The sequence below is a fragment of the Equus przewalskii genome, chromosome 8 (assembly GCF_037783145.1).
Source record: "Equus przewalskii isolate Varuska chromosome 8, EquPr2, whole genome shotgun sequence".
NCBI classification, from domain to species: domain Eukaryota; kingdom Metazoa; phylum Chordata; class Mammalia; order Perissodactyla; family Equidae; genus Equus; species Equus przewalskii.
Window position 1 is genome coordinate 54,007,914 of NC_091838.1, and position 27,701 is coordinate 54,035,614.

General features: G+C 36.1%; 1 protein-coding gene across 3 annotated transcripts in view; it reads right to left on the reverse strand.

Annotated features, from left to right (window-relative positions):
- The window catches only part of RSPO2 (R-spondin 2), a 148,497-nt gene that overhangs the window by 65,027 nt on the left and 55,769 nt on the right, over window positions 1-27,701 (reverse strand). For all 3 annotated transcript variants that reach the window (XM_008535760.2, XM_008535759.2, XM_070630827.1), the window contains one exon: window positions 9,837-10,025. In XM_008535760.2, coding sequence (XP_008533982.1) covers window positions 9,837-10,025 — 189 coding nt within the window. The remainder of the gene's footprint in view (window positions 1-9,836; window positions 10,026-27,701) is intronic.

A 27,701-nucleotide genomic window follows, 5' to 3' on the forward strand; every position in this document is an offset into this window, starting at 1 on the left:
TTGGCTGGTAGCAGCTCTTTTGTAATAAGATAGAGGCACTTTAGGACAATGAGCTTTCTCTAGCTGGCAGTAACCCGTTAACCAAATGAGTATCTTCTGCAGAATGGCCCACAGGGCAAGGTCCCTCTGTGGAGAAGAAACCGGCTCAAGAAAATACCCTTTTAAATTGTGCCAATTAGAAGTGAGGACCTACCCTCTCCCTGCCCAAAAGACAGATTCTAAAACTTATTCAGTAATGTGCTTTTCTGATATTTTGTTTTCTCCAAGAGAAGACACACGGTGTGGTGAAAGAAACATGGGCATTAAAGTCAGAGAATATCCTGGATCCCATTCTTAGCTCTGCTTCATACTGTATGTCCTTGGGTAGGTTTCTGAATCTCTCTGAGCTTGTCTTTGCAATGGTAAAATGTAAATGTTTACCTAAGTCATTGGGTTGCTGAGCGAGTTTTGGAATACATATTCCCACCTGGAATTTGAGTTGGAAGAGAGGGACTGGTCTAGAATAGCAAAAGGCAGTAATGTCTGGCATTCATAGAATCACAGAATATCAGAGCAATGACTTCATAGTCTCCCCTAGTTTTTAGAGATAACAACACTGGGACTCAGAGAATATGATGTTCACCCATCGTCAAAGAGTAAGTTAGGACACCTCACCCAGGAGCCAGCTGTGGACAGAGCCATCAGAAGGATCTTCTCTGCCTGAGTAGTCCCTGTGACCCCTCTCTCCTGCCTGTAAAAATTCCCCTGCTCTTCCTTTCAAAATATGGCCCCAAAGAATGGTTTACCATGCTTCTAATCATGTGGAAGCTATATTTCAATCAGAATCTTTTGTCAGAACCTCTATCACCAAATCAGAAGAGAATAAATTAGATTCTAAGATATCAAGACACAATTATAAATTAGAATACTATACGTGCCAGAATACATAAAGTAATGGGAATCTCAGAGAAGAAGGAAAAGGGAGCTATGAGGGAGGGAGGGAGGCAAAGTAAGAAGTCAGAGGAGTGGAGATTCAGGAGCACTGGAAACCTGGCCAGAAAGCCAGAGTATTTTACTGTGATCAATTTAGTAGAGTCCATAAACAGATACATAATTATTGATTATAATACCGATGATTAAAGAGAGACGTGAGGACACACTTCCTCAAAATATCCTCATAAGCTTAGGGGGTACTAAAACTTATCTTTTACTAAATACAAAGTCTTCTATTCCATAGTTAGTGACAGGTGGAGGCAACATAATTACCACATTGTAGCAGTGATTCTCAAAGTACAGTCACTGAGCCAGCCCTGTCAGCATTACCTGGGAACTTGTTGAAAGTGCTAGTTCTTGGGTACTATCTCAGATCTACCAAATCAGAAACTCTAGAGGGGACCCAGCAGTCAGTGATCTAACAGATGTTAACAGAATGCTGCCCAACTCTTCACTCCTTAGCCACAAAAGCTAGATGGTGAAGGAGGGAGAAAATATAGCTTAGTTACACAATTGCCTAGTCTTTCATGACTGTCCCAGCCTAACCACTAACTGCTCCGTTCTTTGACCTCTGTTATAATCACGTGATATACCTACCCTATGTGCCTGCTGTGCCTTAGCAGCACGTTAGGTAATGGTGCTATACAATACTGTTGTCTAAGCTGATTCTGATACACGCTTCAGTTTGAGAACCACCTCAGTCTCACTCCTCCCTTGCTGACTCCAGAGGATATTCTAAAACGAGAAAACTGTGTGTATTCCCAGCTTATGAATTCTCCATCCTCATCTTCCAAGATTCCATTCTCCAACTTCATGTTCCAACTCTCAGCTGACACTCTGCTATGAATACCCTTTTCCCCCTTGCTCTTACTCACCCTACTCCTCCTTCAGGATTATTTAAGGTAAAACACTCTCTAGGAGATCTTAAACCTCACCTATCCCCAGTGGAAGTTAGCTGACCCCCCAAGGGTTCCCTGAGCCACCCAGTGTATTGTTATCACAGTTCTTATCACATTGTACTCCTTTGCATTTTTCTTAAAACACACTTTGCCCCTGCCTACTGCATAGAAGGTAAGCATTAAATGTTTGCTAAATTTGTAAGCTTTATTAAGCAGCCTAAACCAAATTATAGCCTGTCATCTTTTTCCTCACTAGATAAATACCTAGCAGTAATGCTGGGAAAACTAGTCAAGTGCCCTTCATCCAGCTTCCTTGATTCTAGCATTGCTTATACTCCAAAATAAAGAATATGATAGGCTCCTTAAATATATCCCTAATCCATTTGGTAGTTTGCTGGAAATCAAACCTAAAGTAAAATAGCTCTAACACAATACTTGATTTAGAACACATCTGATTTCTTTTAAGTGTAATCAGAATGGTCTCTGAATTTGAATCCTATTATTTTTAGTTGGTGCAATATCAATCATTTATCATCTCCAGGTTTCCCATCAAGGTCTTATTACTGGCCATTTCACACATCGTGCATGCCCATTTCCTCTGAATGCCCCATAACTCTTCATACCTACCACCCCGATGGTGAAGGAAGGAGAGAATATAGCTAAGTCACACAATTTCCTACTCTTTCATGACTGTTCTAGCCTAACCACTAACTTTTCCCTTCTCTGACCCCTGTTATAATCATGTGATACAGCTACCAGATTTCCCTGTGGTGCTTTAGCAGCACTTTCGATAATGGTGCTATATAAAACTGTTGTCTTCTTCTAAACAAAGACACTCTTGACTTTATTTTACTTCTATAATCCCACAAATACTGAGGTTACAGCAACATATTTCTTAGAGGTCTGTATCTTTACAGATCTTTAAATACACATTAGATAGACTTTATGGTACTCCGAGTAATGACATATGTTCCCTCACTTAGAGTCCACAGTTGTTCAGATTTGATTAAAAACATTTTAAACATATTTCTATTTTAAACACCTAGATCTTTTTTCAAATGCATCATTAAACTGCATGATCCTGAATGCACTAAAAGCACTCAAACTTGACATGCAATTCTTTAAAAACAGCTAAACACTGGCCTTGGAGTTCACAAATTAAAGGATAGTTATATTAACTGTGAATTTTCTTATATGTGCAAAATTACTAGTTTTAAACATATGTCATTTCAAAAACGTAACTATAGCATTCTCCTACCCTAAAATACATTTTCACAAAGTGCCAAAACAAGGGCAGCACGATAAAATATAGAAGAGTTAAAACAAAAGTAGCAAGTTCACTGCATACAGAATTACAAAATCTCATTTCTATAATTTTTTAGTTACAAATGATTTTTTAAAATACACTTCCTCCAGCAACAAATGTATATGTATTATTTTCTTATACATAAAAAATGTACTAGTCCGTTTTCCCTTACTTCAGCATATTTCTGATACCCTTCCTGGTACATTAAATAAAGCAAAACCTTGACTGACATGAGGTCGATGCTTTATGGATTGCTGATTCAACAAATGCTCAGTCCAAGGCTAATTTCCCTACTTAGGTTTTGGATCCCATGTTCTTCTGTCTCTTCAGTGATCTTGTTTCCTTAATCATCTCTGTCTTTTCCCAGCTCAACTGGCTCTTTCTCCCCCAAATCTCCTTCTGTCTTTCACACACACAGGAATTTCCTAATCCATGAGACTTCTAGCTGCCACTAGAAGTTTTTTCAACAAGCTCAGCGGTGAAGGGAGAGAAGAGAAGGAGTGTCTACCATCACTGTGGCTGCTTCCCTAAGACGCCACATAATCCCTCAACCATAGCAATCAGGATAGTGGTCCAACAATAGCAATGAAACAACTCCCAGTAAGGTAATAGCTCTATTGTTTAAACAGTGCAGTTTTGACGTTGATCACTTGCCACTTCTCAAGCCTATCTACTTCTGCTTCTAGGATATCATTCTCTCATTTTCTTTCTATGTTCCTGTTGACTCAGACTCCTCCACAGTCTTGTCTTTGCTTGCTGTTAAATGTCAATATTTTGGGCTTTAATCTTCAGAACTCTTTTCCCCCTCAGTTGATATTCTTTTCTTTCTGCCAATGATTCAGTTCAGATCTCACTTAAGGGCTCAGGACCCTTATATCTATCTGCTCCTTGGGCACCTCCCCCAGGATGTCTCATAATACCTTAAGTTCAACATGTCCCAAATCAACCATTCTCCACCATAACGACCTTTCTCCCCAGCAAATGCTCCTCTTCCTATATTCTATACCTTGATAAATTTCATCTTCCAGCTCCCAAACCAATGTAAGAGTAGTCTTAATTTCACCTTCACCCAACATCCTCCAACTGATTATGAAGTCCTATTGATTCTTCCCCAATCTCTCTCTCCATTCCCCCATTCTTAACTATAACTACTTTCATTCATTTATTTATTCAAACATTTATCGAGCACCCACTATATGTCAGACACTATTTTGCATATCAAGAGCCTAAACAAGACAGATCAAAATTCCTTCCCTCTTGGAGCTTACATTCTAGTGGTAGAGGAGAATAAAACAGATAAGTAAAATACACAGTATGTTAGTTACTCTTAAGTCCTAGGGAAAGAAGGGAGGGAAGGAGTAAATGTAAGAGGGAGGGAAACGGACGGATAAAGAAGAGAAGGAAGAAAGGAAATATTAGGATAGGGAAGATTAAAATTTTAGATAGATTGGCCAGGGAAGGTCTGATGAGGAGACAACTGTTCCCATTTTTTTTACCTAGACTATTGATTTTGCTGCCTTTATTGTTGACTCCACTCTACTTCATCTTTCATGCTGCCAAAAGAAAAAGACTTCCAAAAATCATAGCCTTATCATTCCCTTACTTGAAATCCTTCACTGACTACTTGTGCCTTTCAGGAAGATGTTTTTACTACCTAAATTTAGCACATAAGGCCTGTCATGATCTGGTCCCCATAAGCCTAACTAGCATTTCTGGTTATACAGTAGAACTGTACTAGTAACCAACTGTACTAAAATCATCTGCATTTCACTTAACAATGGATGATTTTTTTTCCATCTCCATACCTTCACATGTCTCTTTCTTTCTACCTATAACACTTAATCCTAATAATTCTGAAAATGCCCACCATCTTCATAAGTGTCATCTCCTTCATCACTGAAATCCCCCCTAACATTTAAAAAGTATATTTTACCCAGTTTAGGTAACTTCACCCATAAAACAGAAATACCATAACCTACTTTGCATACTTGTCTGAAAAATAAAACAAGAAAAGTATATCTGATAGAGTAGTTGGCACAGAATGGAAGCTAAATAATTAGCAGACTTTACCACATGATACGCTGAATTAATTGTCTGTCTTTTCCACCACACCAGGCTTTCTCAACCTCAACACTACTGACATTTTGGACCAGATAATTCTTTGTTGCAGGGGGCCGCCACTGTGCATTGTAGAATGCTTAGCATTATTCACGGCCTGTATCCACTAGATATCAGTAGCACCCTTCCAGTTGTTAATGACCAAAATTGTCTCCAAACATTACAAAATGTGCCCCAAGGGCAAAATTCACCCCTGCTAGAGAATCACTGCACTAAATCATAAGTAACTCAAGGTCAGAAATCAATTATCACTCATCATTTTATCTCCAAATATCTAGTACCAAAGCCAGCACAGCACATAGTAGGTGTTTAATAAATGCATATCAGTATGAACCACAATCCTGCCTCCTAGCACCAAAGATTAATTTTACCTATTTTTGAAATGTATGTAAATGTCTATTTTTTATGGCTTCTTTCATTCAATATTATGTTGTGAGATTCATTTATGTTGCTGCACATTTGCAGTAGTTCATTCATTCATTTCCACTTCTGCATATTTTTTAACATACTTTTTTTTAAGGTAGTCTATTGTTTGGATATCCGGATTGTTTCCAATTTATAGCTGTCCGACTACTGTTGTCATGAATAATCTTTTATGTGTGTTTTGGTTATAAGTCAGGGCAGTAGTTTTGTTGAAGGAGGAGTGGGGGAGTGATTGGGAAGGAATACCATGAGGGTTCTTGGGGTGCTGCTAACATTTCTTCTTGACCTGAGTGATGGTTACATATGTGTGTTCACTTTGTGATAATTACTGAACTCTCCATTTATGGTCTGTGGACATAGAATTCCATATGATACTTCATTTACAGTTTTTCTTTTATATTACTAAGAATAAGACAGTTATGCAAATAGAGAAAAAAAAAGGCCAAGGATTCTAGTAAATATCCTACAATGCCAATATTCATGTGAATAACAAACGTTTACCTTCATTTATATCAAAGAAAAGCATATAAAAACCAAAAAATGCACTTTTATACTGTTTGCCAATAATACCCATTGTTGATAAGATGAAAGGGAAGATGTTTGCTGTTAGTGAAGATGTGAATGGGTACAATTTTCCTAGAAGACCATTTTGCAATATAAGTCAAATGTCTTTAAAATACGTATAACGGTTATGTGTCACTTATAATTCAACAAAGTTAGAAAAAATTTATTATGTTTAAAAGCTTATCATGAAAATAAATTAGACAAATGTGTAAAACTATGCATGTCTGTAAACATATAAAAGTATGTGTGTGTATGAGAAAAAGAATCTCTTATATTCTTCACATAACTGCTTAAAATGGTGCAAAATTAAAAGCAAATATTCAATAGGCAATTAAATATATTATGGTATATCCATTCAGTAGAATGAATGCAGCCATATTTAATGACACACAAAAAGTTCATAATTAAATTAAAACAAGTTATAAAACAGAGTAATGACACATCTGTAAGGAGAGAAAGACATAAATATGCATAGAAACAAAATGTCAAGGATAGAAGCCAAAACGAACTTTCTAAGCTTTCTACAAGGACTATGTGTAACAATTTTCAAAATTAAGCTTTTTCATGTAAATGAGTTTATCAATGAATGAGAAAAAGAAAACGAGAAAATTATCACCTAACAGTATCAGAGACAATGGCAGCTCTTAGTGCCATTAGTGTATATATATATTTTTTTCATAGTATGCCTCAAATGAATTCGTTACTGAATTGGTTTTTATAAGCATGTTTGAATTTTATAAGCTCCATACTTTATGGACTAAGAAGCCAACCTCAGCCAACATTCCACAGAGTAAGTCCTCCTTTGGAAGAAAGGTATTGCTTTACAATTGGAATCTTACTCTAGTAATTAGGAAACATGAGCAAATTTCCCTTGTAGGATTTTTTTTAAAGCTACTGTTGCTTGAAATATAATTTTCTTCTCTACTCTGTCAAGCAATAATCTCTTAACAAAAAGTGCACAAGATTTCAAATTTTAAGTCTGTAACAGTTTTTCTAATTTAAAGCTGTCTCATCCTCTAAATGGAATACAAACAACAATGCAATATAAACAAAGTATCTATGGAAACAAAAGCAAATAATTAGTATGAAAGAACCATGGTCACCCAAAGCCATATACTGAGAATTAAGAAATAATTGTCCACTTTCACTTTGCTTCACAGGAGTCTTGATAATAAGCACTTCCCGACTGTATCAGATAAGTAATGATTTCTTCCAGGTTAGTAAAATGCAACATTAATTGCATTCACCTACAATAAGAAAAACCATAGCAAACCCATTCTCACATGTAGATTCTCTTTCCAAGGCTGATTTATAGTCACTGTTCTCCTCTCCATTTCTGAGAAAAGGGATCGATTAAACCAAAAGGTGTGTGTTAACCCCTGCATGGGAGTGTATCTCTAAGGAAGACCCTGTTGGTACACTAAGAGGTATATGGTAAGTGACCATCTATAGCAGATTGCCCAGGACAGTCCTGGGTTATAACCAACATCCCTGCATATTTATTAATAGAAGTCCTTTTCACTCCCCACCATCCCAGGTTGAGTAACATTACATGAGCACCCTATCCTCCCATACACAGTATGTATCAGGCTAGGCCTAGAACATGGAATAAATGCCTGGAACCATCTACACTCTTGCCTCTTCTTCCTTGTGCATGGATAGTCTGGATGAAAAACATACAAAATATTTATAGACTCAAATCCCCCCCATACGTGGTCTAAAGCAATCTGAACAGGAATCCATTTCAAGATGGACCCATCCTCCTATGGAAGTTCAAAAACCACGAAAGACAAATTACTAAGTAGCCCAAAACATAAGCCTTAAGGATAAGGTACATATTTGCAAAAATTGGCCAATCTAGTGATATTTGTTGGGTGTTGTGTCCCTCTAATTATTAATCCAAACAATTCCATGAAATCGAAGTAGACGCAAACTTCCTCTAAGCCGATATGTATTTCTATCTCTGCTAATGGTAAAACTAGTCACCCGGTCACCTTAGCCATAAACCATGGGATCAAATTTGATTTTCTCTCTTCACTGTGTGAAATTAGTTACCAAGTCTCATTGATTCTATTTTAAAAGTCTCTGGAATTGATTACCCAGAAAACTTCCATGAGAATAGGATTTCTAATCTACAATTGTTACAGTAGCCTTCCTCTACTTTCTATCCTTCTCCAATTCATTTCCCTCACTGCTGCTAGAATTATCTTAAATAAAATAAGCAATCTCTTTAGTCCACTGCCTGCTCAAAACCCTGGGATATTATCCAGACTTCTTAGCATGGCACTCAAGACCTTTATCAATTGCACTCAGGCCTCCCCTTTCCATCCTCAATTCCAACCACACCTCCCATTAAGCACATACTACTCAATGGTTCTCATCCAGGAATGGTACTGCTCCCCTGGGAGGTGCTTAGAAATGTTTGGGTTACATTTTTGCTTGTCACAGTGATTTGAGGGCATAAATGACATTTAATGGACAGGGACTAAGGACAATAAGTGTCCAGCAGCGTAGAATAAGTTGCCTTGCCAAAATGCCCACAGTATCCCAGATGAGACTTCTTGTTCCCTGAACACATTATTTTTACATGTGTGGTTCCTTCTTTCTAGACTCTACTTAACCTCCCTCAACTAGTTCTGCTTGCTTCCAAAATAATATTGTCCTTTGATGATACAATTCAAATAAAGACATCAGCTGATTTAATAGTCATGTACACAGTGTGTTAATGGGAGATAATTAAATCAGTGTCATTACACAGTAGCTGCCTGCTGATACAGCACTTAGTATATTGAATTATGATTCAATTTCTTATCCTTTTGTCACTTTACTCCATGTTTCCCCCTTTTCCTTATTCCCTCTATCCCCTAAAATTTGAGCTCCTTAAACAAAGGGATGTTCCTTTGTATATCATTCATGTTTTTAAAGTCCAATTTCTACCATTTATCTAGAAATTAAGAATCATTTTATAAGTGATTTTTGGATTAAAAGATGAAAAATTGTACCTGCATTCTCATATGCAGAATAGCATTCGTTAATAACCTTTTCTGTAGTTGTTAAACTTAGAATACTTTGATGTAAAACTAAATATTTTAGTTACATCTTTTATCAGTAACGGTGCTTTACAGAACTCTAAAATGCACATATTAAATTGTCGATTAGACTAAATAAGGTATTACAAACTCAGGTAAAAAAGGAAAAAGATGCTATAGACACTGGTAAACTGGAGAGAGTGTTCGCCAATATAAAGGTATTTCAAGTCTTTTTGTTTGTTTGTTTTGGTCAGTGCTAAGCAAGTACGCTTTACAAAGATCTGCCTAACAAGCTTGTGTTAGAGATGCTTGTTATGAAAAAATACTTAGGTAAAGTTAAAAGTGTACGTGTGCAATATACTTCTATACAAAAAGAGAAAGTATTCTATCCTACCTCAATTTTTTTAAGCTTAGACTATTTCTGTAGCATATTAAAAATATACCTTTTTCAGTCAAAATTTTCAACTTAATTCCCCCTAAATTACATCAACAGTAAAATAGGGTAGACCAAAGTTAACTGCTCACTTGCACATCTGTTCATATCTGGTGCTCGGTGTCCATAGTACCCTGATGGGCAGGAATGCAGGCACTCTCCATACTGGCGCATGCCTTCTCTTCGAAGGAAGAAGAACAACTTCTGTTGACATCGGCTGCATCCATTGTCCTTTGAACAGGACAAGCAACCCTTGCAAATGGGATTTGATACATAACTAGCTGTAAAAGAAAAAAAAAAGCACGTTTAAATATGAATATAATCAGACTTCTGGTCCATACAACATGCTAAGACAACAAGTATCTCTTGTTCTTTTACTTTAATCACAAAGAAATGCTCAACAAAATATCCTCTGCCACTCTCTAAAAAAATAGTTAATACACAACCCAACTTAGAAACAAAGAAACTCAGGCAGAGTTGAGGCCAGAAGATCACACTGAATGACTCATGGAGATGTTTGACTAGACAGAGGCAGACCTCATGGCAGAGTCCCGAATCCAAACCAAGAAATATGCATGTAAAGAGCTGACACTTGGCCGTCTATGTTTATGTAGACTGGACTCATGAGGGCTGTTTGTCCATAAAACAAGTACTAGAAGCCCCTACTCCAACTGGCCAGAGAAGAGGATTCCAACACTAGATTAGGGGCACAGAGGGAGCGAGCACAGGAGAGAGAAAACATAACACCTGAGAAATAAGAATCCCAAGTCTGCAGGACATCTAACTTTGGGATCCAAGTTCAAATTATCAATGTAGTACGGAGTCCCTAGGGTCAATAGGTTAACATATAAACTTGTCCATAACCAGGAAAACTTACAAAGAAAAAAATATGAAACTACCCTATAGAAATTTTCTACAATCCTGAGGCCTGGGACTTTCATGGAAACCCCTTCAACATCAAAACAAACAGATCACACATACAAGCGAACCTCCATGAGGAAGAGTCATCAATCTCAGGAAGACAGATTTCACGAATAAAGAATCAGAAATAAAAGAGCAATCTGAAAGAGACTTCAAAATGAGTATCTTTAGAGTATTTGAAGGAATAAAATAAGGACTAGCAATCACATGGGAAGAAGCAATATCATATACAGAATGTGCAAAATAGAAAGAAACAAAAGTTCTAAAACTGAAAAAATTCCACGGGCAAGTTGAATGGTAGACTAGAAGAGAGGGACTTGATGGGAAAACAGGCTTAAGGAACTGCAGCATGAAACAAGATAGAGAAGAAAATGTGAAAAAGGTGAGAAGCATGTAAGAAAAAAATGAAAATGTTCCAATACATGATTATTAGGTGTTACAGAATGAAAGAATAGAGAAAATGAGTAAGACGGAATATTCAAAGAGATCATGGCTAATTAGTTTTCAGAATTAAACACAGACATGAGTTCTGAGAGGAAAAATTCAGAGATCTGAGCAGATCAGTAAAAAATAAATCTGCACCTGAACACAGAACATTTATACTAAAGAATGAAGTCAAACCAGAGATAAACAGTAGATTACCTACAATGGAATAAAAATTTGACTCCCGGGAGATTTATCAAACAGTGAGTATTAGATAGTGGAATATTATCTTCAACGTGCTGAGGAAATATCATCAAACTTCCATAAGCAATTAAATGAGAGTTTAAGAATAAGGGCAAAAATAAACACATTTTCAACCAAAAAAAAGGCAGGGAACTTACTAATCAAAACACTCATTAAAAGAATAAACTGTATACATTGGAGAAAATAAAATGGAACCCAAATGGAAGTAGAATATAATAAGCAATATTGATCAAACCAATTGAGAAACATGTTAGTATATTTATAAAAATATCAATTTAAAAAATAATGATTTCCAGAGTTTAAAAATAATACATATTTTATATTCAACAGCAATAATATGGAAGACTTGAGAAGGGAAGCCAAAATTAAAGATTCAAAGTTTCTGTATTATGAGGAAGATCAATATAAATTAAACTTTAAGTTAAATGTTGCTAAAACCCCAGGTGGCAACTACAAAAACAGTAATACATAACTTCTAAACCAGTGACAGCTACAGACAGATGTAAGAAACATATAAAATACAGGTAGGAAGTAACAATCTAAATGTCCGTGAACAGGAGAATAGATAAATAGTTTATCTACATATTCACACTATGAATTTTAATGATAAAAAGGATTAAACTACTGAGGCAGACACAAACATGAAGGAAACTCATATATGTTATGCTGAGCAAAAGCAGCCAGACTAGGAAAAAAAAAAAAAAGAATATGTTCTATATAATTCCATTTATATTGACGTCAAGGACACGTAAAGCTAATCTATGGTGATAGAAATTAGAACACTAAATGACTTTGAGGGTTGGGACTGACTGGAAAGGGGCACAACGGAATTTTTGGCAGGTATATTAGTTTCCTGGGGCTGATTTAACAAATGACCACACCATGGTGACTTAAATAACAGGAATTTATTCTCTCAGTTCTGTAGACCAGAAGTCTGAAATCAAGATATCAAGAGGGTGCTGCTTCCTCTGAAGACACGAGGGAAGAAGCCTTCCTTGCCTCTTCTGGTGGCCCCAGGCATTCCTTAGCTTGTTGGCAGCATAACTCCAATCTCTGCCTCCATCTTCACATGGCCTTCTTCTCTATGTATCTCCCTGAGTCCCTTTCTGTCTCTTATAAAGACACTCTCATTGGATTTAGGGCTCACCTTAATCCAGTATGATCACATATCCATCCTTACCTTAATTATATTTGCAAAGCCCCTCTTTTCAAATAAGGTCACATTCTGGGGTTCCAGGTGGACATGAATTTGGGGAGGGGAGGACACTATTTAACCCACTGCAGGATGTGATGGAAATGTTCTAATCTTGACTGCATATTGGCTATACAAATGTATATATTCGTAAAACTCAAACCGTGTATTTAGGACCTGTGCATTTTTTATAAGTAATGTGTATAATTTATAAGAAATCATATCTCAATTCTTTGAAAGAAGAAAAAAGTGGATAGGAAGGCCATATACTAACTTTAGGATAATGTAGTTACTTATAATTATACCTCTTTTAAAGATTCTATAAATTATAGAGTGCTCACCTATAAGATATTCTTTACTTCTATGAGTTTTTTTTTTAAGACAGAAATATCCAATTGCAGGGACAAAGAGGGAGCAGTACTAAGTAAATGTTAAAATAGCATCTGAAAACTAATCCATGAACCTTACAAAATTTACTACATCTAGTGATAAAAAGAGTACTTTAAAAGAAACAAAGTGCTGTTTCTAGCCCCAGTATCAAATTTAGAAATGATACAATCTGAAATCCAAGTATAAATTCTAAAATATGAAAAATGCATGTAACTTTTAGTTATCACTATACCAAGCAAGATTATAAATATAACAAGATATATGTCACACTGACTTCATTTTACTGGATTAACCCACAAAAGAAAGCAATAAGAGAAGAAATAGAAAACTCATTAATTATTGAAACTTTTATAGCTTTGAGACTACATCCTGTTTGCCCTACATATAATCTTTATTGCATATAAAACTAGTATCAAGTGATAAGTATTCAGGCTAGTAGCTCTACAACAAAGTACTTTGTATACCACACCCTCCCTTTACTTATAATGATTCAACATCCAATATATTTACAGCTGCCTGTAGCAGATCTATACAGGTTTTAGTTCCACAAGATACTTTCCCTGCTTCTCCTGGGCTCGCACAGCCCTGATTTGCTCTTACAGCCTCTCTTCCAGAGAGATCCCCAAACTAGGGTTTAGTTTGCCTTTCAGAGGAAGAAAAAGAGAAGAACCAAGGCACTCAGCACCAAGAATCAAGGCCAACAGAACTCCTTGAATTAAGATCTACTTCTTCCCACCTATTCCAGGCCTTTGTTCTATCAACTGTTCAACTATTTTTATCGACATATTGAATCCATCTCACGGACATTCCCTTCCTTCCAAACCTACCTATGCTTCCCAAGTAATTTCTCATTTACTACCTTATTTTCTTAAATCTGGAATTACAGAGGACAAAAGAATTCAGATGAAAAGTCACCTCTTCAGGTATCATTCCTAATAAAATTTTGGCAAACAACTTTCCAACTATCTCTCTATCTATATATGCATATATGTGAATGAAATATGTATTTTTCATAACTGTGATCACACTTTACATGTGGTATCATAACTTGCTCAATTTCAATTTGTGAGCATCTTTTCATGGCAATGAACCAGTCCAAAATCACTGTCATATTTCTTAGAAGTGTCAGTTTTATCTGTTGCCTTTACTCACCACTACCACCCATTCAATTATCCCAACACTACTTTTATGCAAACCATAATTATTTTTTGATACTCAATTCAAGACCTCATTCTTGGTGTTTGGTCCTTACAACTCCTGTAGCCTGGGTCATTGCTGAAAGTTTTCTTCCTCCTCCAGCTTCCCATGATAATGTCTCCTCCTACAGACTTAATTCCAACCCTCACTCTTGTGACTTCCACTAATCTTCTCATAACTCAGGCCCTCATTGCTTCTCATTTAGACAGTTATCGTGCCCCCAACCCCATGTCCACCTCTCTCTACCTCACTCTACATTCTATGGTTGGGTCAATTTTCCTGCTTCCTCATTGTAGGATTTCTCTTATACCTTACTTTGACAAGATAATTATGATTTATAAAGCATTTTCACATAGCTGACCGAAAACAAGCCTATACTATTTACAATTTCCCTAGATGCCTTCTGAAGAGGTATGTCATCTGATATTGCTATTAGTGTCCTGAGCAAGGTGTAAAGAGTGAGTACATAAGTTTCAAAAACTGGAATTACAGCTCAACTTCTCTGTGTAGGAAAGAGGTAAAACTGTGGGGTGGGGTGGGTAGGGTGCAGAAAGCGAGGGGAGAGGAATATTCAGTGGCTCTATGATGATGCAATGGGTTTGGCAGAGGAGGTGGTGACTGGGGAGAACCCAATACATTTTAATTTTCAATATTGTCTAAGAACATGCCCTAGGGCCTTTGTGCTTAAGACTCGGTGGCATGGTATTTAGAGAAGAAATTTATGACGGCGAAAGAGAAAGCCCCTAAATAGGATGAACCAGGAGACTAAGGCAAGGTCAGGGGTTGCTGGCTGGAGCTGCATCAAAGGCAGCCCCATACTGCAGAGCCCTCTGCAACATGTCTGAGAGCAATTCACTGGCTGCCTTCTACTCATCCATTTAACTACAGATTTGAAAAGACAATATCAAAGTTATCCAAATCTCAAACTTAGCTTTATAAGTAAAAAGATAATTTGGAAGATTTGCATACATAGTAGAATGGTTTAAGGAGAAGGCTTTCTGGACCGCAATCACCACAACCTCAAGCTGAAGCTATACTTACTTTCACTTCAAAAGTTAAACCTAGAGCTCTTTATCACCATAAATCACACTCCATAGCAAGAAGTATGGAGAAAAGAGAATTACAGAACCAAGAGGATCGACATAAATTAAAGGCTTTTTGTTTTGTTTTGTCTTTATGTATGAGAAACCAACTTTCATCTTGACCACAAAGATTTCAGAGTCAACAAATTGTGCTCTACATATTTTTTAAAGGTATTCTTAAAATCATTAAAAGCATTGCTTTATTTACTTGAACCTTGACTGACTTAATGAAAATGAATTAGGGAGTAGTGACCTGAGTCCATATCTTAGATATCTTTACAACTGTACACATGAGGAATTCTCTTAAAGCAAAAGTGATGTGAACCACACCCAACCTAAGTGCTCTCTTCCCTTCCCCCAATTTTCTTTACTCATTAATAGTGCTCAATACTGAAGGACAAGAGCACATGTAATTTTTTCAGTTTGAAGCCTTGTGCCCCAAACCCTCAGTATACTTTTCAGTTTAATTAACCATTGTCCAGTGTCAACTATCCTGGTGGCCTCTATGTTGTAAATCAATAGCCTAACAATTCAACAAGAACTTCCTTCATCCGTTATATGATGACTACATCAACCTCTATATCTAAACCCAGGCAAAAATAGACCTTTAAACATGACCAGAGTAATTTATTTTGTCAGGATCTTAATAAGTCAAATGGCTCTGCCTATTGCTATGAGATTTAATTCAAGTGTGCAGGTGAATAAACAGATCTTAATTCCCAGCTTTGATGACCATGTTTATTTACTCTCACTGTAAGCTTCAACTTTTCCAACTCTAAAGCCTGCTGAGATCCAGAGCCTCATCATTCCAACCAAAATACTTTTCTAAATCTAGACCCACCCAAAATTCTAAAAATCCACAAAAAGGTGTTAGAGAGTGGTATTAACACAAATCCACAGATATCTCCTTGACAGAGAAAGGAATATACGGACATAGAAAACAAGAAAAATCATGAGGCAGAAACCAGGTAACAATACCTATATCACTAACAGGATACCAAGAGAGAAAGGCAGCTTAAGTAGAACTCTTTACTTTTAACTCTAATTATTTGATTTGTGTTCTTCTTAAATTGCAAAGTAAGTTTGGTTTTTTATGAATCCTGGTATTTTAAGTTTGATACTTTGTTAAATCAAATCCAGTTATTCATATTTTATCCCATAGAGCATTTTAGGTAGGTGTTGAATGCCCATCTGTTTCCAATATACTGCTAACACTTTTTTAAAGTGCTCCCTTGTTTCTGGAGTTAGTCCTTGCCAAACAAGAAGAAATCCTTCAAGGTGAAGGCATCCATTCCTGACAAAGGGTGTAGATTTCTAATTCCGAAAATAATGGGACTGAACAATGGGCTGTTGGCTTCTTAGCCTCACTCTATATTTGCTGGTTAAATAACACTACAATTGAACTTGTACAATTGAACAGATTTTTAATGAACAATCCCTGTTAACTTCATAATTCAATCTTATTATACAATTGCTAATATTTATCTCCGCCCAATACAAAATTCAAGACATATTTAAAAACAGAAACCCTATCTCTGGCACCAGTAACAGGGAACTTGGACATCAGATTCTATACAAATCAAGTTGGGCACAGATTCCCTCTCCAAAGCTTGGCAACACTGAGATAAAAATCCTAAAATTGTGTGTACTTCCAAAGCTCAGACTCAACTAAATGATGAATGTCATGAATTAAGGAGCCATGTAAGATTTAACCAAAATGAGAAATGTCTATCTTAGGATACTTTGCTTAGTTTACATTAAATTGTAAGTGCTTGTAGAAAATATCATCATAAAACACATAATCTGATGTTTGATGCAAAGATGACAAATTTTAACAGTCTAGATGTTCACCATTATAATCATGCCCTAGACAGAAAATAGATGTTAAAATTAACAGTGTTAGCAAAGCTTAAACATAAATTTCTAAATGTCCATTAAAGTTTTAGAGGGGCTAAATTAACCATACATGAATTTAATCTAGAAAAGTTTTTGAGAATAATAAAGGAAACTGTACCAAATATTCCAAAATTTTAGAACCTCTAGAATTAAACCATATTTTCTCAGAATCTCTTTTTATCTTTCATCATGAGTTCTTTCATAGAAATATTTTTAGATAAAAGACTTACAAAACTTTAACTTCTCAAAGAAGCACTAGCTTTGAGAAATCCATATTAATTGGCTGTCTGAAAATATTATTTGATAATTAATAATATTTTAGCCACCTAAAATACATCAATTAGGAATAAAAAACTGGATATATCCTTATCTCTAGAAGTATTCCTCAGGAAAATAATACTTCTAAAAATTTATAAGGCCTCTAAAATATGGAAATCATCTCTAGAGATGAATATTCTTAATGACATCAAGAGTAAAGGTCTTTAATCAGATGATTTTGGCTCTCCTACCAAAGTATGTATCTCACTGTACAAAAAGTCAAATAAAGCCACTAAACTTTAAAACACGGAGGGAGAAAGATAAATCAAGTTAGATTTATTTTAACACATGAAGTGCTAATATCTTAAAAAAAAACAAGAAAATTACCCCAATTATAAGTTCCTAATTACTCTCCAGTGCCAGCACCACTTGAGCCATAATCCTCAGAGATTGGCGCCTCAGAAGCACATTTACAATCATAATTAACCATGGCCTTGGTGCAGTCCATTGGACAGGATATTTTTTACACAGCACGGGAAAGCACAAAGCCTCTATGAGGCATGTGTCATGCATGTTTCAAGTCTGTCTTAACTGAAATGTCACATGGAAGCCCAGAACACTCAATAACTGCAGGTCAAGGAAAGACAATGAACCAAGATATGGTTGTAAAGTAAATATGGATGGAGTCTTAACATCTGAGAGCACAACAGACTTATCCAGAACATAATAAACACATTCTCCTTCTCCCTTAACAAGTCACAGACATCATCAATATTCAAGACAGTCTGCAAAAACTGGAAGAGATTGAGAAGATGTACCAAAGCAAACCATCACTGCAGGAAAAGTAACTTTGGTTCAGCACATTTTACCTTGAGACAAAGCAGTATCCCTTCAACATATTTCACCCAGAACGCAAGCACTAAAGCAGATGTGGGTTGCTCATCTTGTGGTGGGAGCCAGAGATTTCCCAGAGGAGCTTCTGAATACACGTCAATCACAATGCAAGGTACTTGATTGCTTTTTTTTTTTCTTTTTCTTTTTATCAGCACCCATCAGATCCTGATCCTCAGGGCTCAGCACCCTGGAAAGAAGCTCCAGGAAAGCTAAAATTAAAACTTTGACATTCCAGTTCTATGCCCGGACCAAGGGAGAGTCAGCCTATGCCAGAGAGAAAAGCTCAAGCAGAACATAAGAATTCGAATGAATTAAACGGGATTTAGAAATTCTCCAAAAAACACATTTCCAAAACAGTCATTAATACCTAAAGTCAAGTAAAAAGACAAGATAAAAGTAGCTATGTATAGACTAATAGAAAACTAAAATCGTGAACGCTGAATTTAGCATATCTGGTTCCCCAAATGAAGTATTTCCCATAATTAACATTCACTTTGGAAGCCAAGCCCTCTAAGAATTATTCCCTTTATCCTACCTTTTGAAAGATAAAACCTAATACATATCCCTACACTAGATGTTAATTCTGACAGGTAATGGAAAAGGATAACACACTCATCACAAAACTAAGCTACTAAAGTAGGCAAAATACGCCACCACAGTCATAGGCTCTTCAGCTCCAACAACTGCTAACACCAATAATGATTAGTTGATGAAGTCAGAGAAAAATAGAAGATGATTTGGGATTGCTCATTCTCCCAAAGAAATATGATGTTTTTGAAACAAGGGAAGAACAATATCTTTTGTATAAAATAAGCCACCTGCTTGAATCCATGAGAGAGAGAAAAATTTACTCCATGAAACTGCTCTAATATCAAAAGAAAAGTAAGCTTAAAGTTAGAATGTGTGTGATCCTATACAGCATGGCTAGAAACTGCTGTGTAGTACAGATTATTCATGCCAAGTGTTGGCTTGGACTTCCGCAACATTCTTAAAAGACCCCATGGAAATGTTGACAGACTGTTGGTGCTAATGCTAACTCCAACATGAGCAGATCTAAATATATACATTTATGAAGATTGAGAAACCACCGTTCTCACATGGTTCCATGTTTACACAAGGAGATAATCCAATTATTTAAATATAAAAAAACAAACTGCTCACAAACAGAGCCAGATTTTTATTCCATAAAGTACTTAAATACTTCTTAAACTAACACTCTTTCAAAACAGTTTTGCATACTTCCTAAGCACTGTCACATAAGTGCCATAGTGCCTGACCCACCCAACTTCCTGTAGGACAAATCTCCCCCTCCTGCTTATTCAAAGATTAAATTGTTTTTTTAAAAGGGGACAAAGGGGAGGATGGAGTCTATTCAACACATATGCCCATCACGTACAAATTATTCAACCACGTCATATACCACCTGCTTCCTAGAATAGCAACTAGCTTGCTAACTCCTGTTTATTCTACTACTTTAATTTTAAAAACAATAAATGGAATGCAAACTGGATGGTTTATTTGGTGTCATAACACAGCCCTCAAGAAGAATCAGTGTCATAACTAACCAGATTAAAGACTCCCTGTGTTTTAGATGTGGAAACTTCCATGGGTCACACCACTCTCTTTAAAATTGAGAATGAACACTCTGTTAGCTATATTGTCCTAGAGAAAGGTTTCTTCAAACGACAATAATAAAAAAAAAAACAATTTAAGTTGCCTTAATGAAAAACACACTAACAAACCCTTAGGGCCTACAAACATTATGCAACAACTACTCAGGAATACACTAAGATGCGAAAAAAGGGAAAGCTTTATTAGATTCAATGTAGATCACTGTCGCTAAAATATTACATACATTAACAAAAATCAGAATGATTCACTGCTGCGTCTCCGGACCTACACAGAACTTAGTTCTTGATAATTTTTTAAATCAACTGTCTGCGTTTAACTTTTATAAACAGTTTGTTTTAGCATGCTTTGTCAATTTACTAACTTCCCAGCAATCCACACCTTAGGCCTACTTTGAAATCTATTTAACTATTCTTATTCTAAGAATAGTCTATTCAAAACAAGAAGAAATGAGGAGGAGCAACATCAAAATCAATTGGGGGTAAAAAGAAAAGAAAATGAACTTTGGGGAACATGCTACAAGACAAATTACAGACTACATGCTTTCCTACTTTTTGAAAGTAACGCTTGTTACTCACAATTTCTGTTTACAAAAATGAATCAACAGATCAGAGTTTAAGAAACCGTTCCAAAGTCATATTGTTTGTTGGTGACAAATCTGAATGCAGCTCTGACCTCTGATTTCAAAAGCTATGCTTTTTATTTCTCCATTAAGAGATACACATACAGCACCTATGGAAAAAAATGCATTATACCACCGTTAAAACTGTGAGACCTTTCCTTCAAATTATGCTGTGCTCTTGTAATTTGCTCACTGCTCCTTGACTCTGTTTTTAGCTATGGCAAAATAATCAAAGTCCTTTTGATGATTAGTCATTAAGAGTACTATACTAATTCTTTCCTAACATAACTAGGACTATATTAAGTCCCATAAACCAACAAAATTAAGATGTCATCCACAAAAACACTTCACAGTGAAACTGCTGACACATCAAAAAGGATAATGGGGGAAACTGAGTTACGGGTTCCTTCTGGCAGAGGTTAAAGAGAAAGCTTCAGAATCATAAATGGAAAGTCTTTAACTGTTTGAGCATACAGCAAATGGTCAGCACTTTTTGAAAAGGGATCTCCACTTGACAAGTTCAAAGAAAAAACAAAAAAAACACCCCCCAAACCATGCAATTTCCTGCAAATAGGCCACTCTCCTCATTGTCTTTGAAGACAGATCCTGTGCTGACCAAGGGGCCTTTGAAGTAACACAGCCAGCATACCTGTGTAATTAGAAAGGCTGGTACACCACTCAAATGATCAAAACTAGACTTTAAAGACGCATGAAAGAAGGGAGGGACGGACTGACAAACTGACACAAGGAGGAGAAACTTCTGTTCTGGACAGATTTGGAAAGCCATTTGCCACCGCTCACTGACCATGATTCTCCTCCACCACCTCCAAACCTTGGGAGCCAGAAGCCAACTGCATGTGCATTAATGGAAAACTGTAAATGGTGTTTGGTCACTCTCAAAAAGTGACAAAACGATATGCAGTGTGTTTACAGACATAGACGTGTACAGAAATATAGCTATATACACACATACCTACATTTATGTGTGTATACAAACAAATGTATGCATATACTAATTTTCTGAACCATTTGAGTGTAAATTACAAATACTATGCTCTTTTACCTCTAAATTTTTCAGTGTGCAGTATGTATTTCCCAAAAACAAAGACCTTGTCTCACATCAGCCATAGTGATACAACACTGTTTTCTAATCCACAGCCCATATTCAATTATTCTAATAATGCCCTTTATATCTATTTTTCCCGTAGACAAGAATCCCATTCAAGATTATACATTGCATTAGGTTCTCATATCCCTTTTAGACTCCTTTAATCTGGACGAGTTCCTCTTTCTTGAGTTTAACATTTTGGAAGAGAATAGGTCAGTTATTTACAGAACGTCTATTTGGGTTTGTCCGATTTTTCCCTTGCATTTGGTCACGCATTTTAGGGGTCAGGTATGAAGTGACATTATGTCCTTTTCTTGTGCATGTCAACAGGCACATGATGAATTGGGTTGCATTACTGATATTAATTTTGATCCCTTGGTTAAGATGGCGCCCATCAGGTTTCTACACTGTAAAGTCACTATTTTTTCCCTTTGTAATTAATAAGTCATTTTTGAAAAGAGAGTAAGACTATATAAATATCCTGTTCTTCATCAGACTTGCACAAAGCAGTTTTGGCATCCTTTGATGATTCTTGCCCAAATCAACTATTATTCTAATAGTTATCAAAGGTGATTGTCATTCCTTCATTCCTTCTCCATTTATTAGAGGGCATTCTAGTATTCGGAGGAGCTTTCCTTCATTTTTTTCTCCCTCATTTGTTCGTCTGCTTCTTTGTCTATATCAGTAAGAAATCATGGATTTTATTCAGTGATCTGTAATCTCTTGTTGTAGTTAATGCCCAATTTATCCTAGATTTGTTCAGTGAGAGCCCTTTAAGGTGCTGTGGTTTTAAAATTGCATTTTATATGTGTATTACATTTTATATGTGTATTACTGAGTGCTTGGGGGGTAGAGAGGAAGGAGATCTAATTTATCCTAGATGAGCTAAGTAGTAGTGATGCGAATTGGGTCTTGCAGAGAAAGCAGGAGTTTGCCAGTTGGAGACAGCTATCCCAAGGGGAGGGAATAGTGCGTGCACAGATGTGTGCACAGGGTTGAAGAACGCAAGGACAAGCAGTTCTGTGAGTCTGAGAAATCTTGGCCTATCTTATTGACAATTTATCTTTTAGACAACAGCAAAAACAACGAAGGAGCCACTCAATACTTAACTTGGATACAAGCAAGAATTTGTTGAGAATATGGAAATTATGATGTTACCATGGGGTTTATAAAAGTAGAATACAGAAACCGTGACCCCAGAAGTATAATCAAAGACTTTAAGAATGTATATTTTTAAAAGTTTGGAAGGAAAAAGGTTTGGGTTTGCAGCCAATATTTCTAAATTAAAATAGGAGTTAAGAGGATATTTTCAAAATAAGAATCTACTTACATAATACCAAAGGTTAAAAAAAAATGAATTCTATAGAATTCAATATGGTTTCTTAGGAAGTTCTCTGATGACTTCAAACATTTTAAGCAATACATACAAAAGGATACATTCTGGAGGAAAACTGAATACTGTAATAACAAAAGAAATGTCAAGAAGCCTAAAGTTTCCTAAGGTTTATGGAACATTTTTTAGAAGAAAATCAACAAAAAGTCAAGCCCAACTATTGAGATATAAGGTAATATTACCTAAAAGAATAGAAAAACTTTAGTTTTCTGCTTTCATTTTTGTATTTACTAAAAATAAAGACCTTCAAAGTAAAAAAGGAAAATCAAGCACGGCTTAAGAATATTGAAACATAAGATAGGCAAGAAGACTCTAAGGAACTGTGTGTTTATATTTTTTAAAATACTGAGAAATTGGTTCCTGAAAAAAATGGAAGAGAAATTTAAAGAAGGGAGATGGATAAATGTCTGATTTTCAATAAGTTGGGAAAATTGAGCTTCAAAGACTCCAATTCTAGAAGAGACTTTAGGACATAAGGATTGTAAGCACTTACAGTTTAAAACAATTATTATAAACACCTATCCTACATTTTGTAAGTCACTAAGAATAAGTCATATCAAAACTAACCTCATTATTTTTTACAAAATCATAATTTCCCCTTATTTCTTTCCCTCTTACATATCAATATCTATATGTCTCTGTCTACATACAGATGTATAGATAGGGATGAAGATATGGAAATACACACACATATTTTTGGCAAACTATCTGAAAGGAAGTTGTAGATATCACAATATTTCATACAAAATTCTTCAGTATGCACCTTCTGAGAATAAGGACATTGTCTTACATAACCACAATACCATTGTCAGACTTCAGAAATTTAACATGTGTAATATTATTAATATGCTGTCTATATTCATACTTCCTCAGCTCTCTCTGAAATGTTCTGATTTTCTGCCTATCCAGAAACCAATCAAGGATTGTGCATTGCGTTTGGTTTATTCCTTTAGTCCTTTTAATTTGAAACACTTCTCCCACTATTTTGTGAGTTTTTTGATATTGAGATTTTCGGAGTCCAGGCCAATTGTCTTGTAGAATATCTTATAATCTGTATTTGAATGACTGTGGCCACATAATTAGATTCACCATCTTGCCATCGTTAATATGATCATTTAATTCAGGCAGGATCACCACCATCCTAACACCAATAGGTAAACATTTACTGGGAAAAAATGATACCCAAGAGATTTCTTATTAATTCCAAAGGAGGATGTTGCCTTTATGATGGAGAGATTTGGCCAATCCATATTAACCAAGAGATCAAACTGAGCATAACTAAAAATGGGACAAACTACATCATGTGCTTCCTGCTTTGTGTACTCCCCATTTCATCACCTGTATAGAATCCCTATCAATAGACAAACTCTTGTAATTACTTCATAATCACTAAGTCTCCAATTTCATTTTCAGGGATCCTGAACTTGATGTTCTAGAAAACTGTTTCTTCCTCTTTATTTTTTTCATTTTACTCTTCATTAGTACTTTCATCTACCTCATTACTTCATTTACTTTCTTTAGAACTCTGAGAACAAGGTATTTCAAAAAGGAGTGTAGCAAAAAAAAATGAGCCAATAGACAGAGATTATGAGGCATTTTGTTTCTGCTCAATATAAGAGCCAATCATTAGGCTCATACATAGGTATGCACGTATGCACACACATGTGCATGCAATACACATACACCCCAAAGCAGTGAAGTAATAGATGAAATCATCTGCTTTCTGAGAACACCAGTTTGTCACTGGGGTATACAACATTTCTAGGCCACCACCTATTCTTATGGACTACACAGCTGTCGGGGGCCACTAGTCACATAGAGCAGTTCTGTGTAGAACTAATACAAAAAGCAGAGGTTCCCAACCGATTATCACCAGCCCTAAGGTAGTCTGTAGAAGTATTTTGTTTTACCCACACCATATTTTTCCCTCTAAAAATATTTTTATGGAAATCCAGATTTCTTGCTTTTTCTTGAATAATCAGATGGTATGGTTCACATTCCTGTTTAATAACCATCGACCTGAGCTGTACTGCGGCTGCCTCCATTGAACAAGCATGCACTCTATTTCAGTTCATCACGCTTCATGGTCTCGCACGTGACCTACCTCACTCACAGAAGGAGCCACCTGGCCCAAGAATCACCTTCTACAAAGACGACAGGACACTAGAGTTCATGCTGTCATGTGCAACATTGACCTAACACCCAATTCACTTACTAACTGAAAGGTTTAAATCATCTTACAAATGGATGCAACCTTTCTCGCTATGAGTTAATAATCACAAGATGATGGATTTGTCACTGTAGCCTAGTAGAGACCCGTATGCATAAAGAGAAATAGATTTTATCATAAGCAATATCAGTGAAAACCAAAATTAGATTCTAATTATAAACATATTTAAGTGTACTCAAATGTCATACATATAAAGTATAAAAATCACTTTGCAAAATGGTTTGCACATTTTAAAGTCTATGTTCATAGAGCAATTAAAAAGAATCTCCTGAAAGTCTGTGTAACAAAGTCAGAAAGGGTAAAAAAAAATACTTATCAAAGAAACAAACTGGAAAAATTATAGCAACATACAACAAAGTTTCGATTTTTTTGTATAATGAATACTTGCAAATAAACATGGAGAAAGGTTCTTCTAGAAGAAGTAGAGAATACAAACAAACTACTAAAAAACAGAAATGACCAAGGAAATGGAAAGACATACATAAAAATATGTTCAACCCCATGAGTGACCAAAAAAATGTAAACTAAGTCAACCTCTCTATATATTAAGGTTTAAGAAATTGATGATTAAAAACTATGGATAAGCATTTAGGAAACGGGAATCTCATATACTGCTGGTGGTAATATAAATTAGCACAAATCTTCTAGAGTATAATTTAGCAATATCGCACTTTTCCTTTGACCCAATAATGTCACTTTTAGGAATCCTGCAGAAATAATTGGACAAATACATAAATATGTACAATTTATATCACAGCATTGGTTTTCATGGTGAAAAGATAAACAGCCAATAGAATAAATAATTAATATTAGCTCTAAAGTATTGACTTTAAAGATCATTTATTATGCACAGCCATGTTAGTTAACATGTAAAGAAGGCTTTTTCCATATAGAACAATGTGGGAGGGGAGGTAGATTATTAAAACAAGGTAGCATTCTATTTTTACTTAAAAACACACATATATTATGTGTGATGGTATAATATTGTGGAATGTTAACTGACTTTCTTTTAAATTTATATTTAGTCCTTCATTTTTTCTTCATTCAAATATGCAAGTGGAAGTCACTGGCTCAGGGGAGTAAGTGCAAATGATCAAATTTTGAGTTTCCACATGGAATCTTAAAACTCTTGGACGAGATAAAAACCTTCCCTTTAATTTTATTGTAAAATACTGAGTTTTGAGTATCAAAAACCAGAGACACAAAAGACACAGAGCAAAAAATAGATTGTCCTAAGCAGGGAAGACTATGTAATCTATCAGTCAATTACCTGCTTAGACAAGATAAAGACCCCATGAATGAGGTGAGGGCGGGGGGTGGAGAACACACAGTTTAGGCTGAGTGGGTCTCTACAAAGGGACCTGTGCCCTAGTCTTAGGGGAATAGTGGGACAAAAGAATATTCAAATCGTGCCTTGATAAGTTTGGGAATCAGACCAGAGGAAATCCGCAAAGCCTAAGAAATTAGGAGCATGCAGGTGTGCCCTCCAGCGCAGACACTTAAAGAGTCAGGAGGGGAGACATAGGAGTGAGGCATTGGGGCAGAGAAAGTCTGACAGGTGGTCTCAAGCCAAAAGCAGTCTAGGAGATCATCCAAAGTAACCTCACACCCTGAGAAGAGCTCAGAAGTGGCTGAGAGAGAACAGTGACCAGTGACTCACAGTCAGGGCAGAAGATGCAGAGCCCACGGACAGACAAACAGAGCCCTCATGAATGAATGCAACAGGAGGGGATGTGCAGGCCTACACATAGAAAAAGTCAACAATAACAGCGCACAGTAATGGAAAGTGGCATCAGGACGACAGAGGCCTGCATCGCTTTCCCTCCCCTGACAAACTTGATGCAAACCTTACTGAGAAGAGGGTAGGGGGAGAAAAAGGGAAGGGCAGAGCTCATTTGGGGAAGAAAACGGAAGAAACACTTAATTGACAGAGTACATGAATTTACTAGGATTAATTTTCCACTACTAAGAAGAACAAGGCCTGAAGAAAGATGCTAAATTCAAGTTTAGAAAATAAGATGACTTTGTTGCACCCTTGGGTATGTGTCTTAAGGAAATTTCTACATACACACAGAAAAGCACCTTAGAAAGACAGATGCAAAAATGTTAACAGTGGTTAACGCAAGGAGGTAGAACAAGTCAGGTTTTTTCTTTGTACAGTTTGGTACTTGATAAACTCTTTCAGTGAACTCATTAAGAGAAAACAAAGCTATTTCAGAAATTAAACGTAAGTCACAATTATTTTGCCTTAAAATGTTCTAAAGAAATTTAAAGAATAATTTGGTTTGTAAAATAATTTTGGTACTAGAGTATAATGGACCATTTCTCTCCATTTCTGAGTTTGTACTTTAAGTTATCCAGAGTTTCACACACCGAATTGAAGGAGAAAAAAAATCCGTGACTTACATCAGTGACTTACCTGAAAGAACACAGTAGGACATGTGCCATTTGAACCACA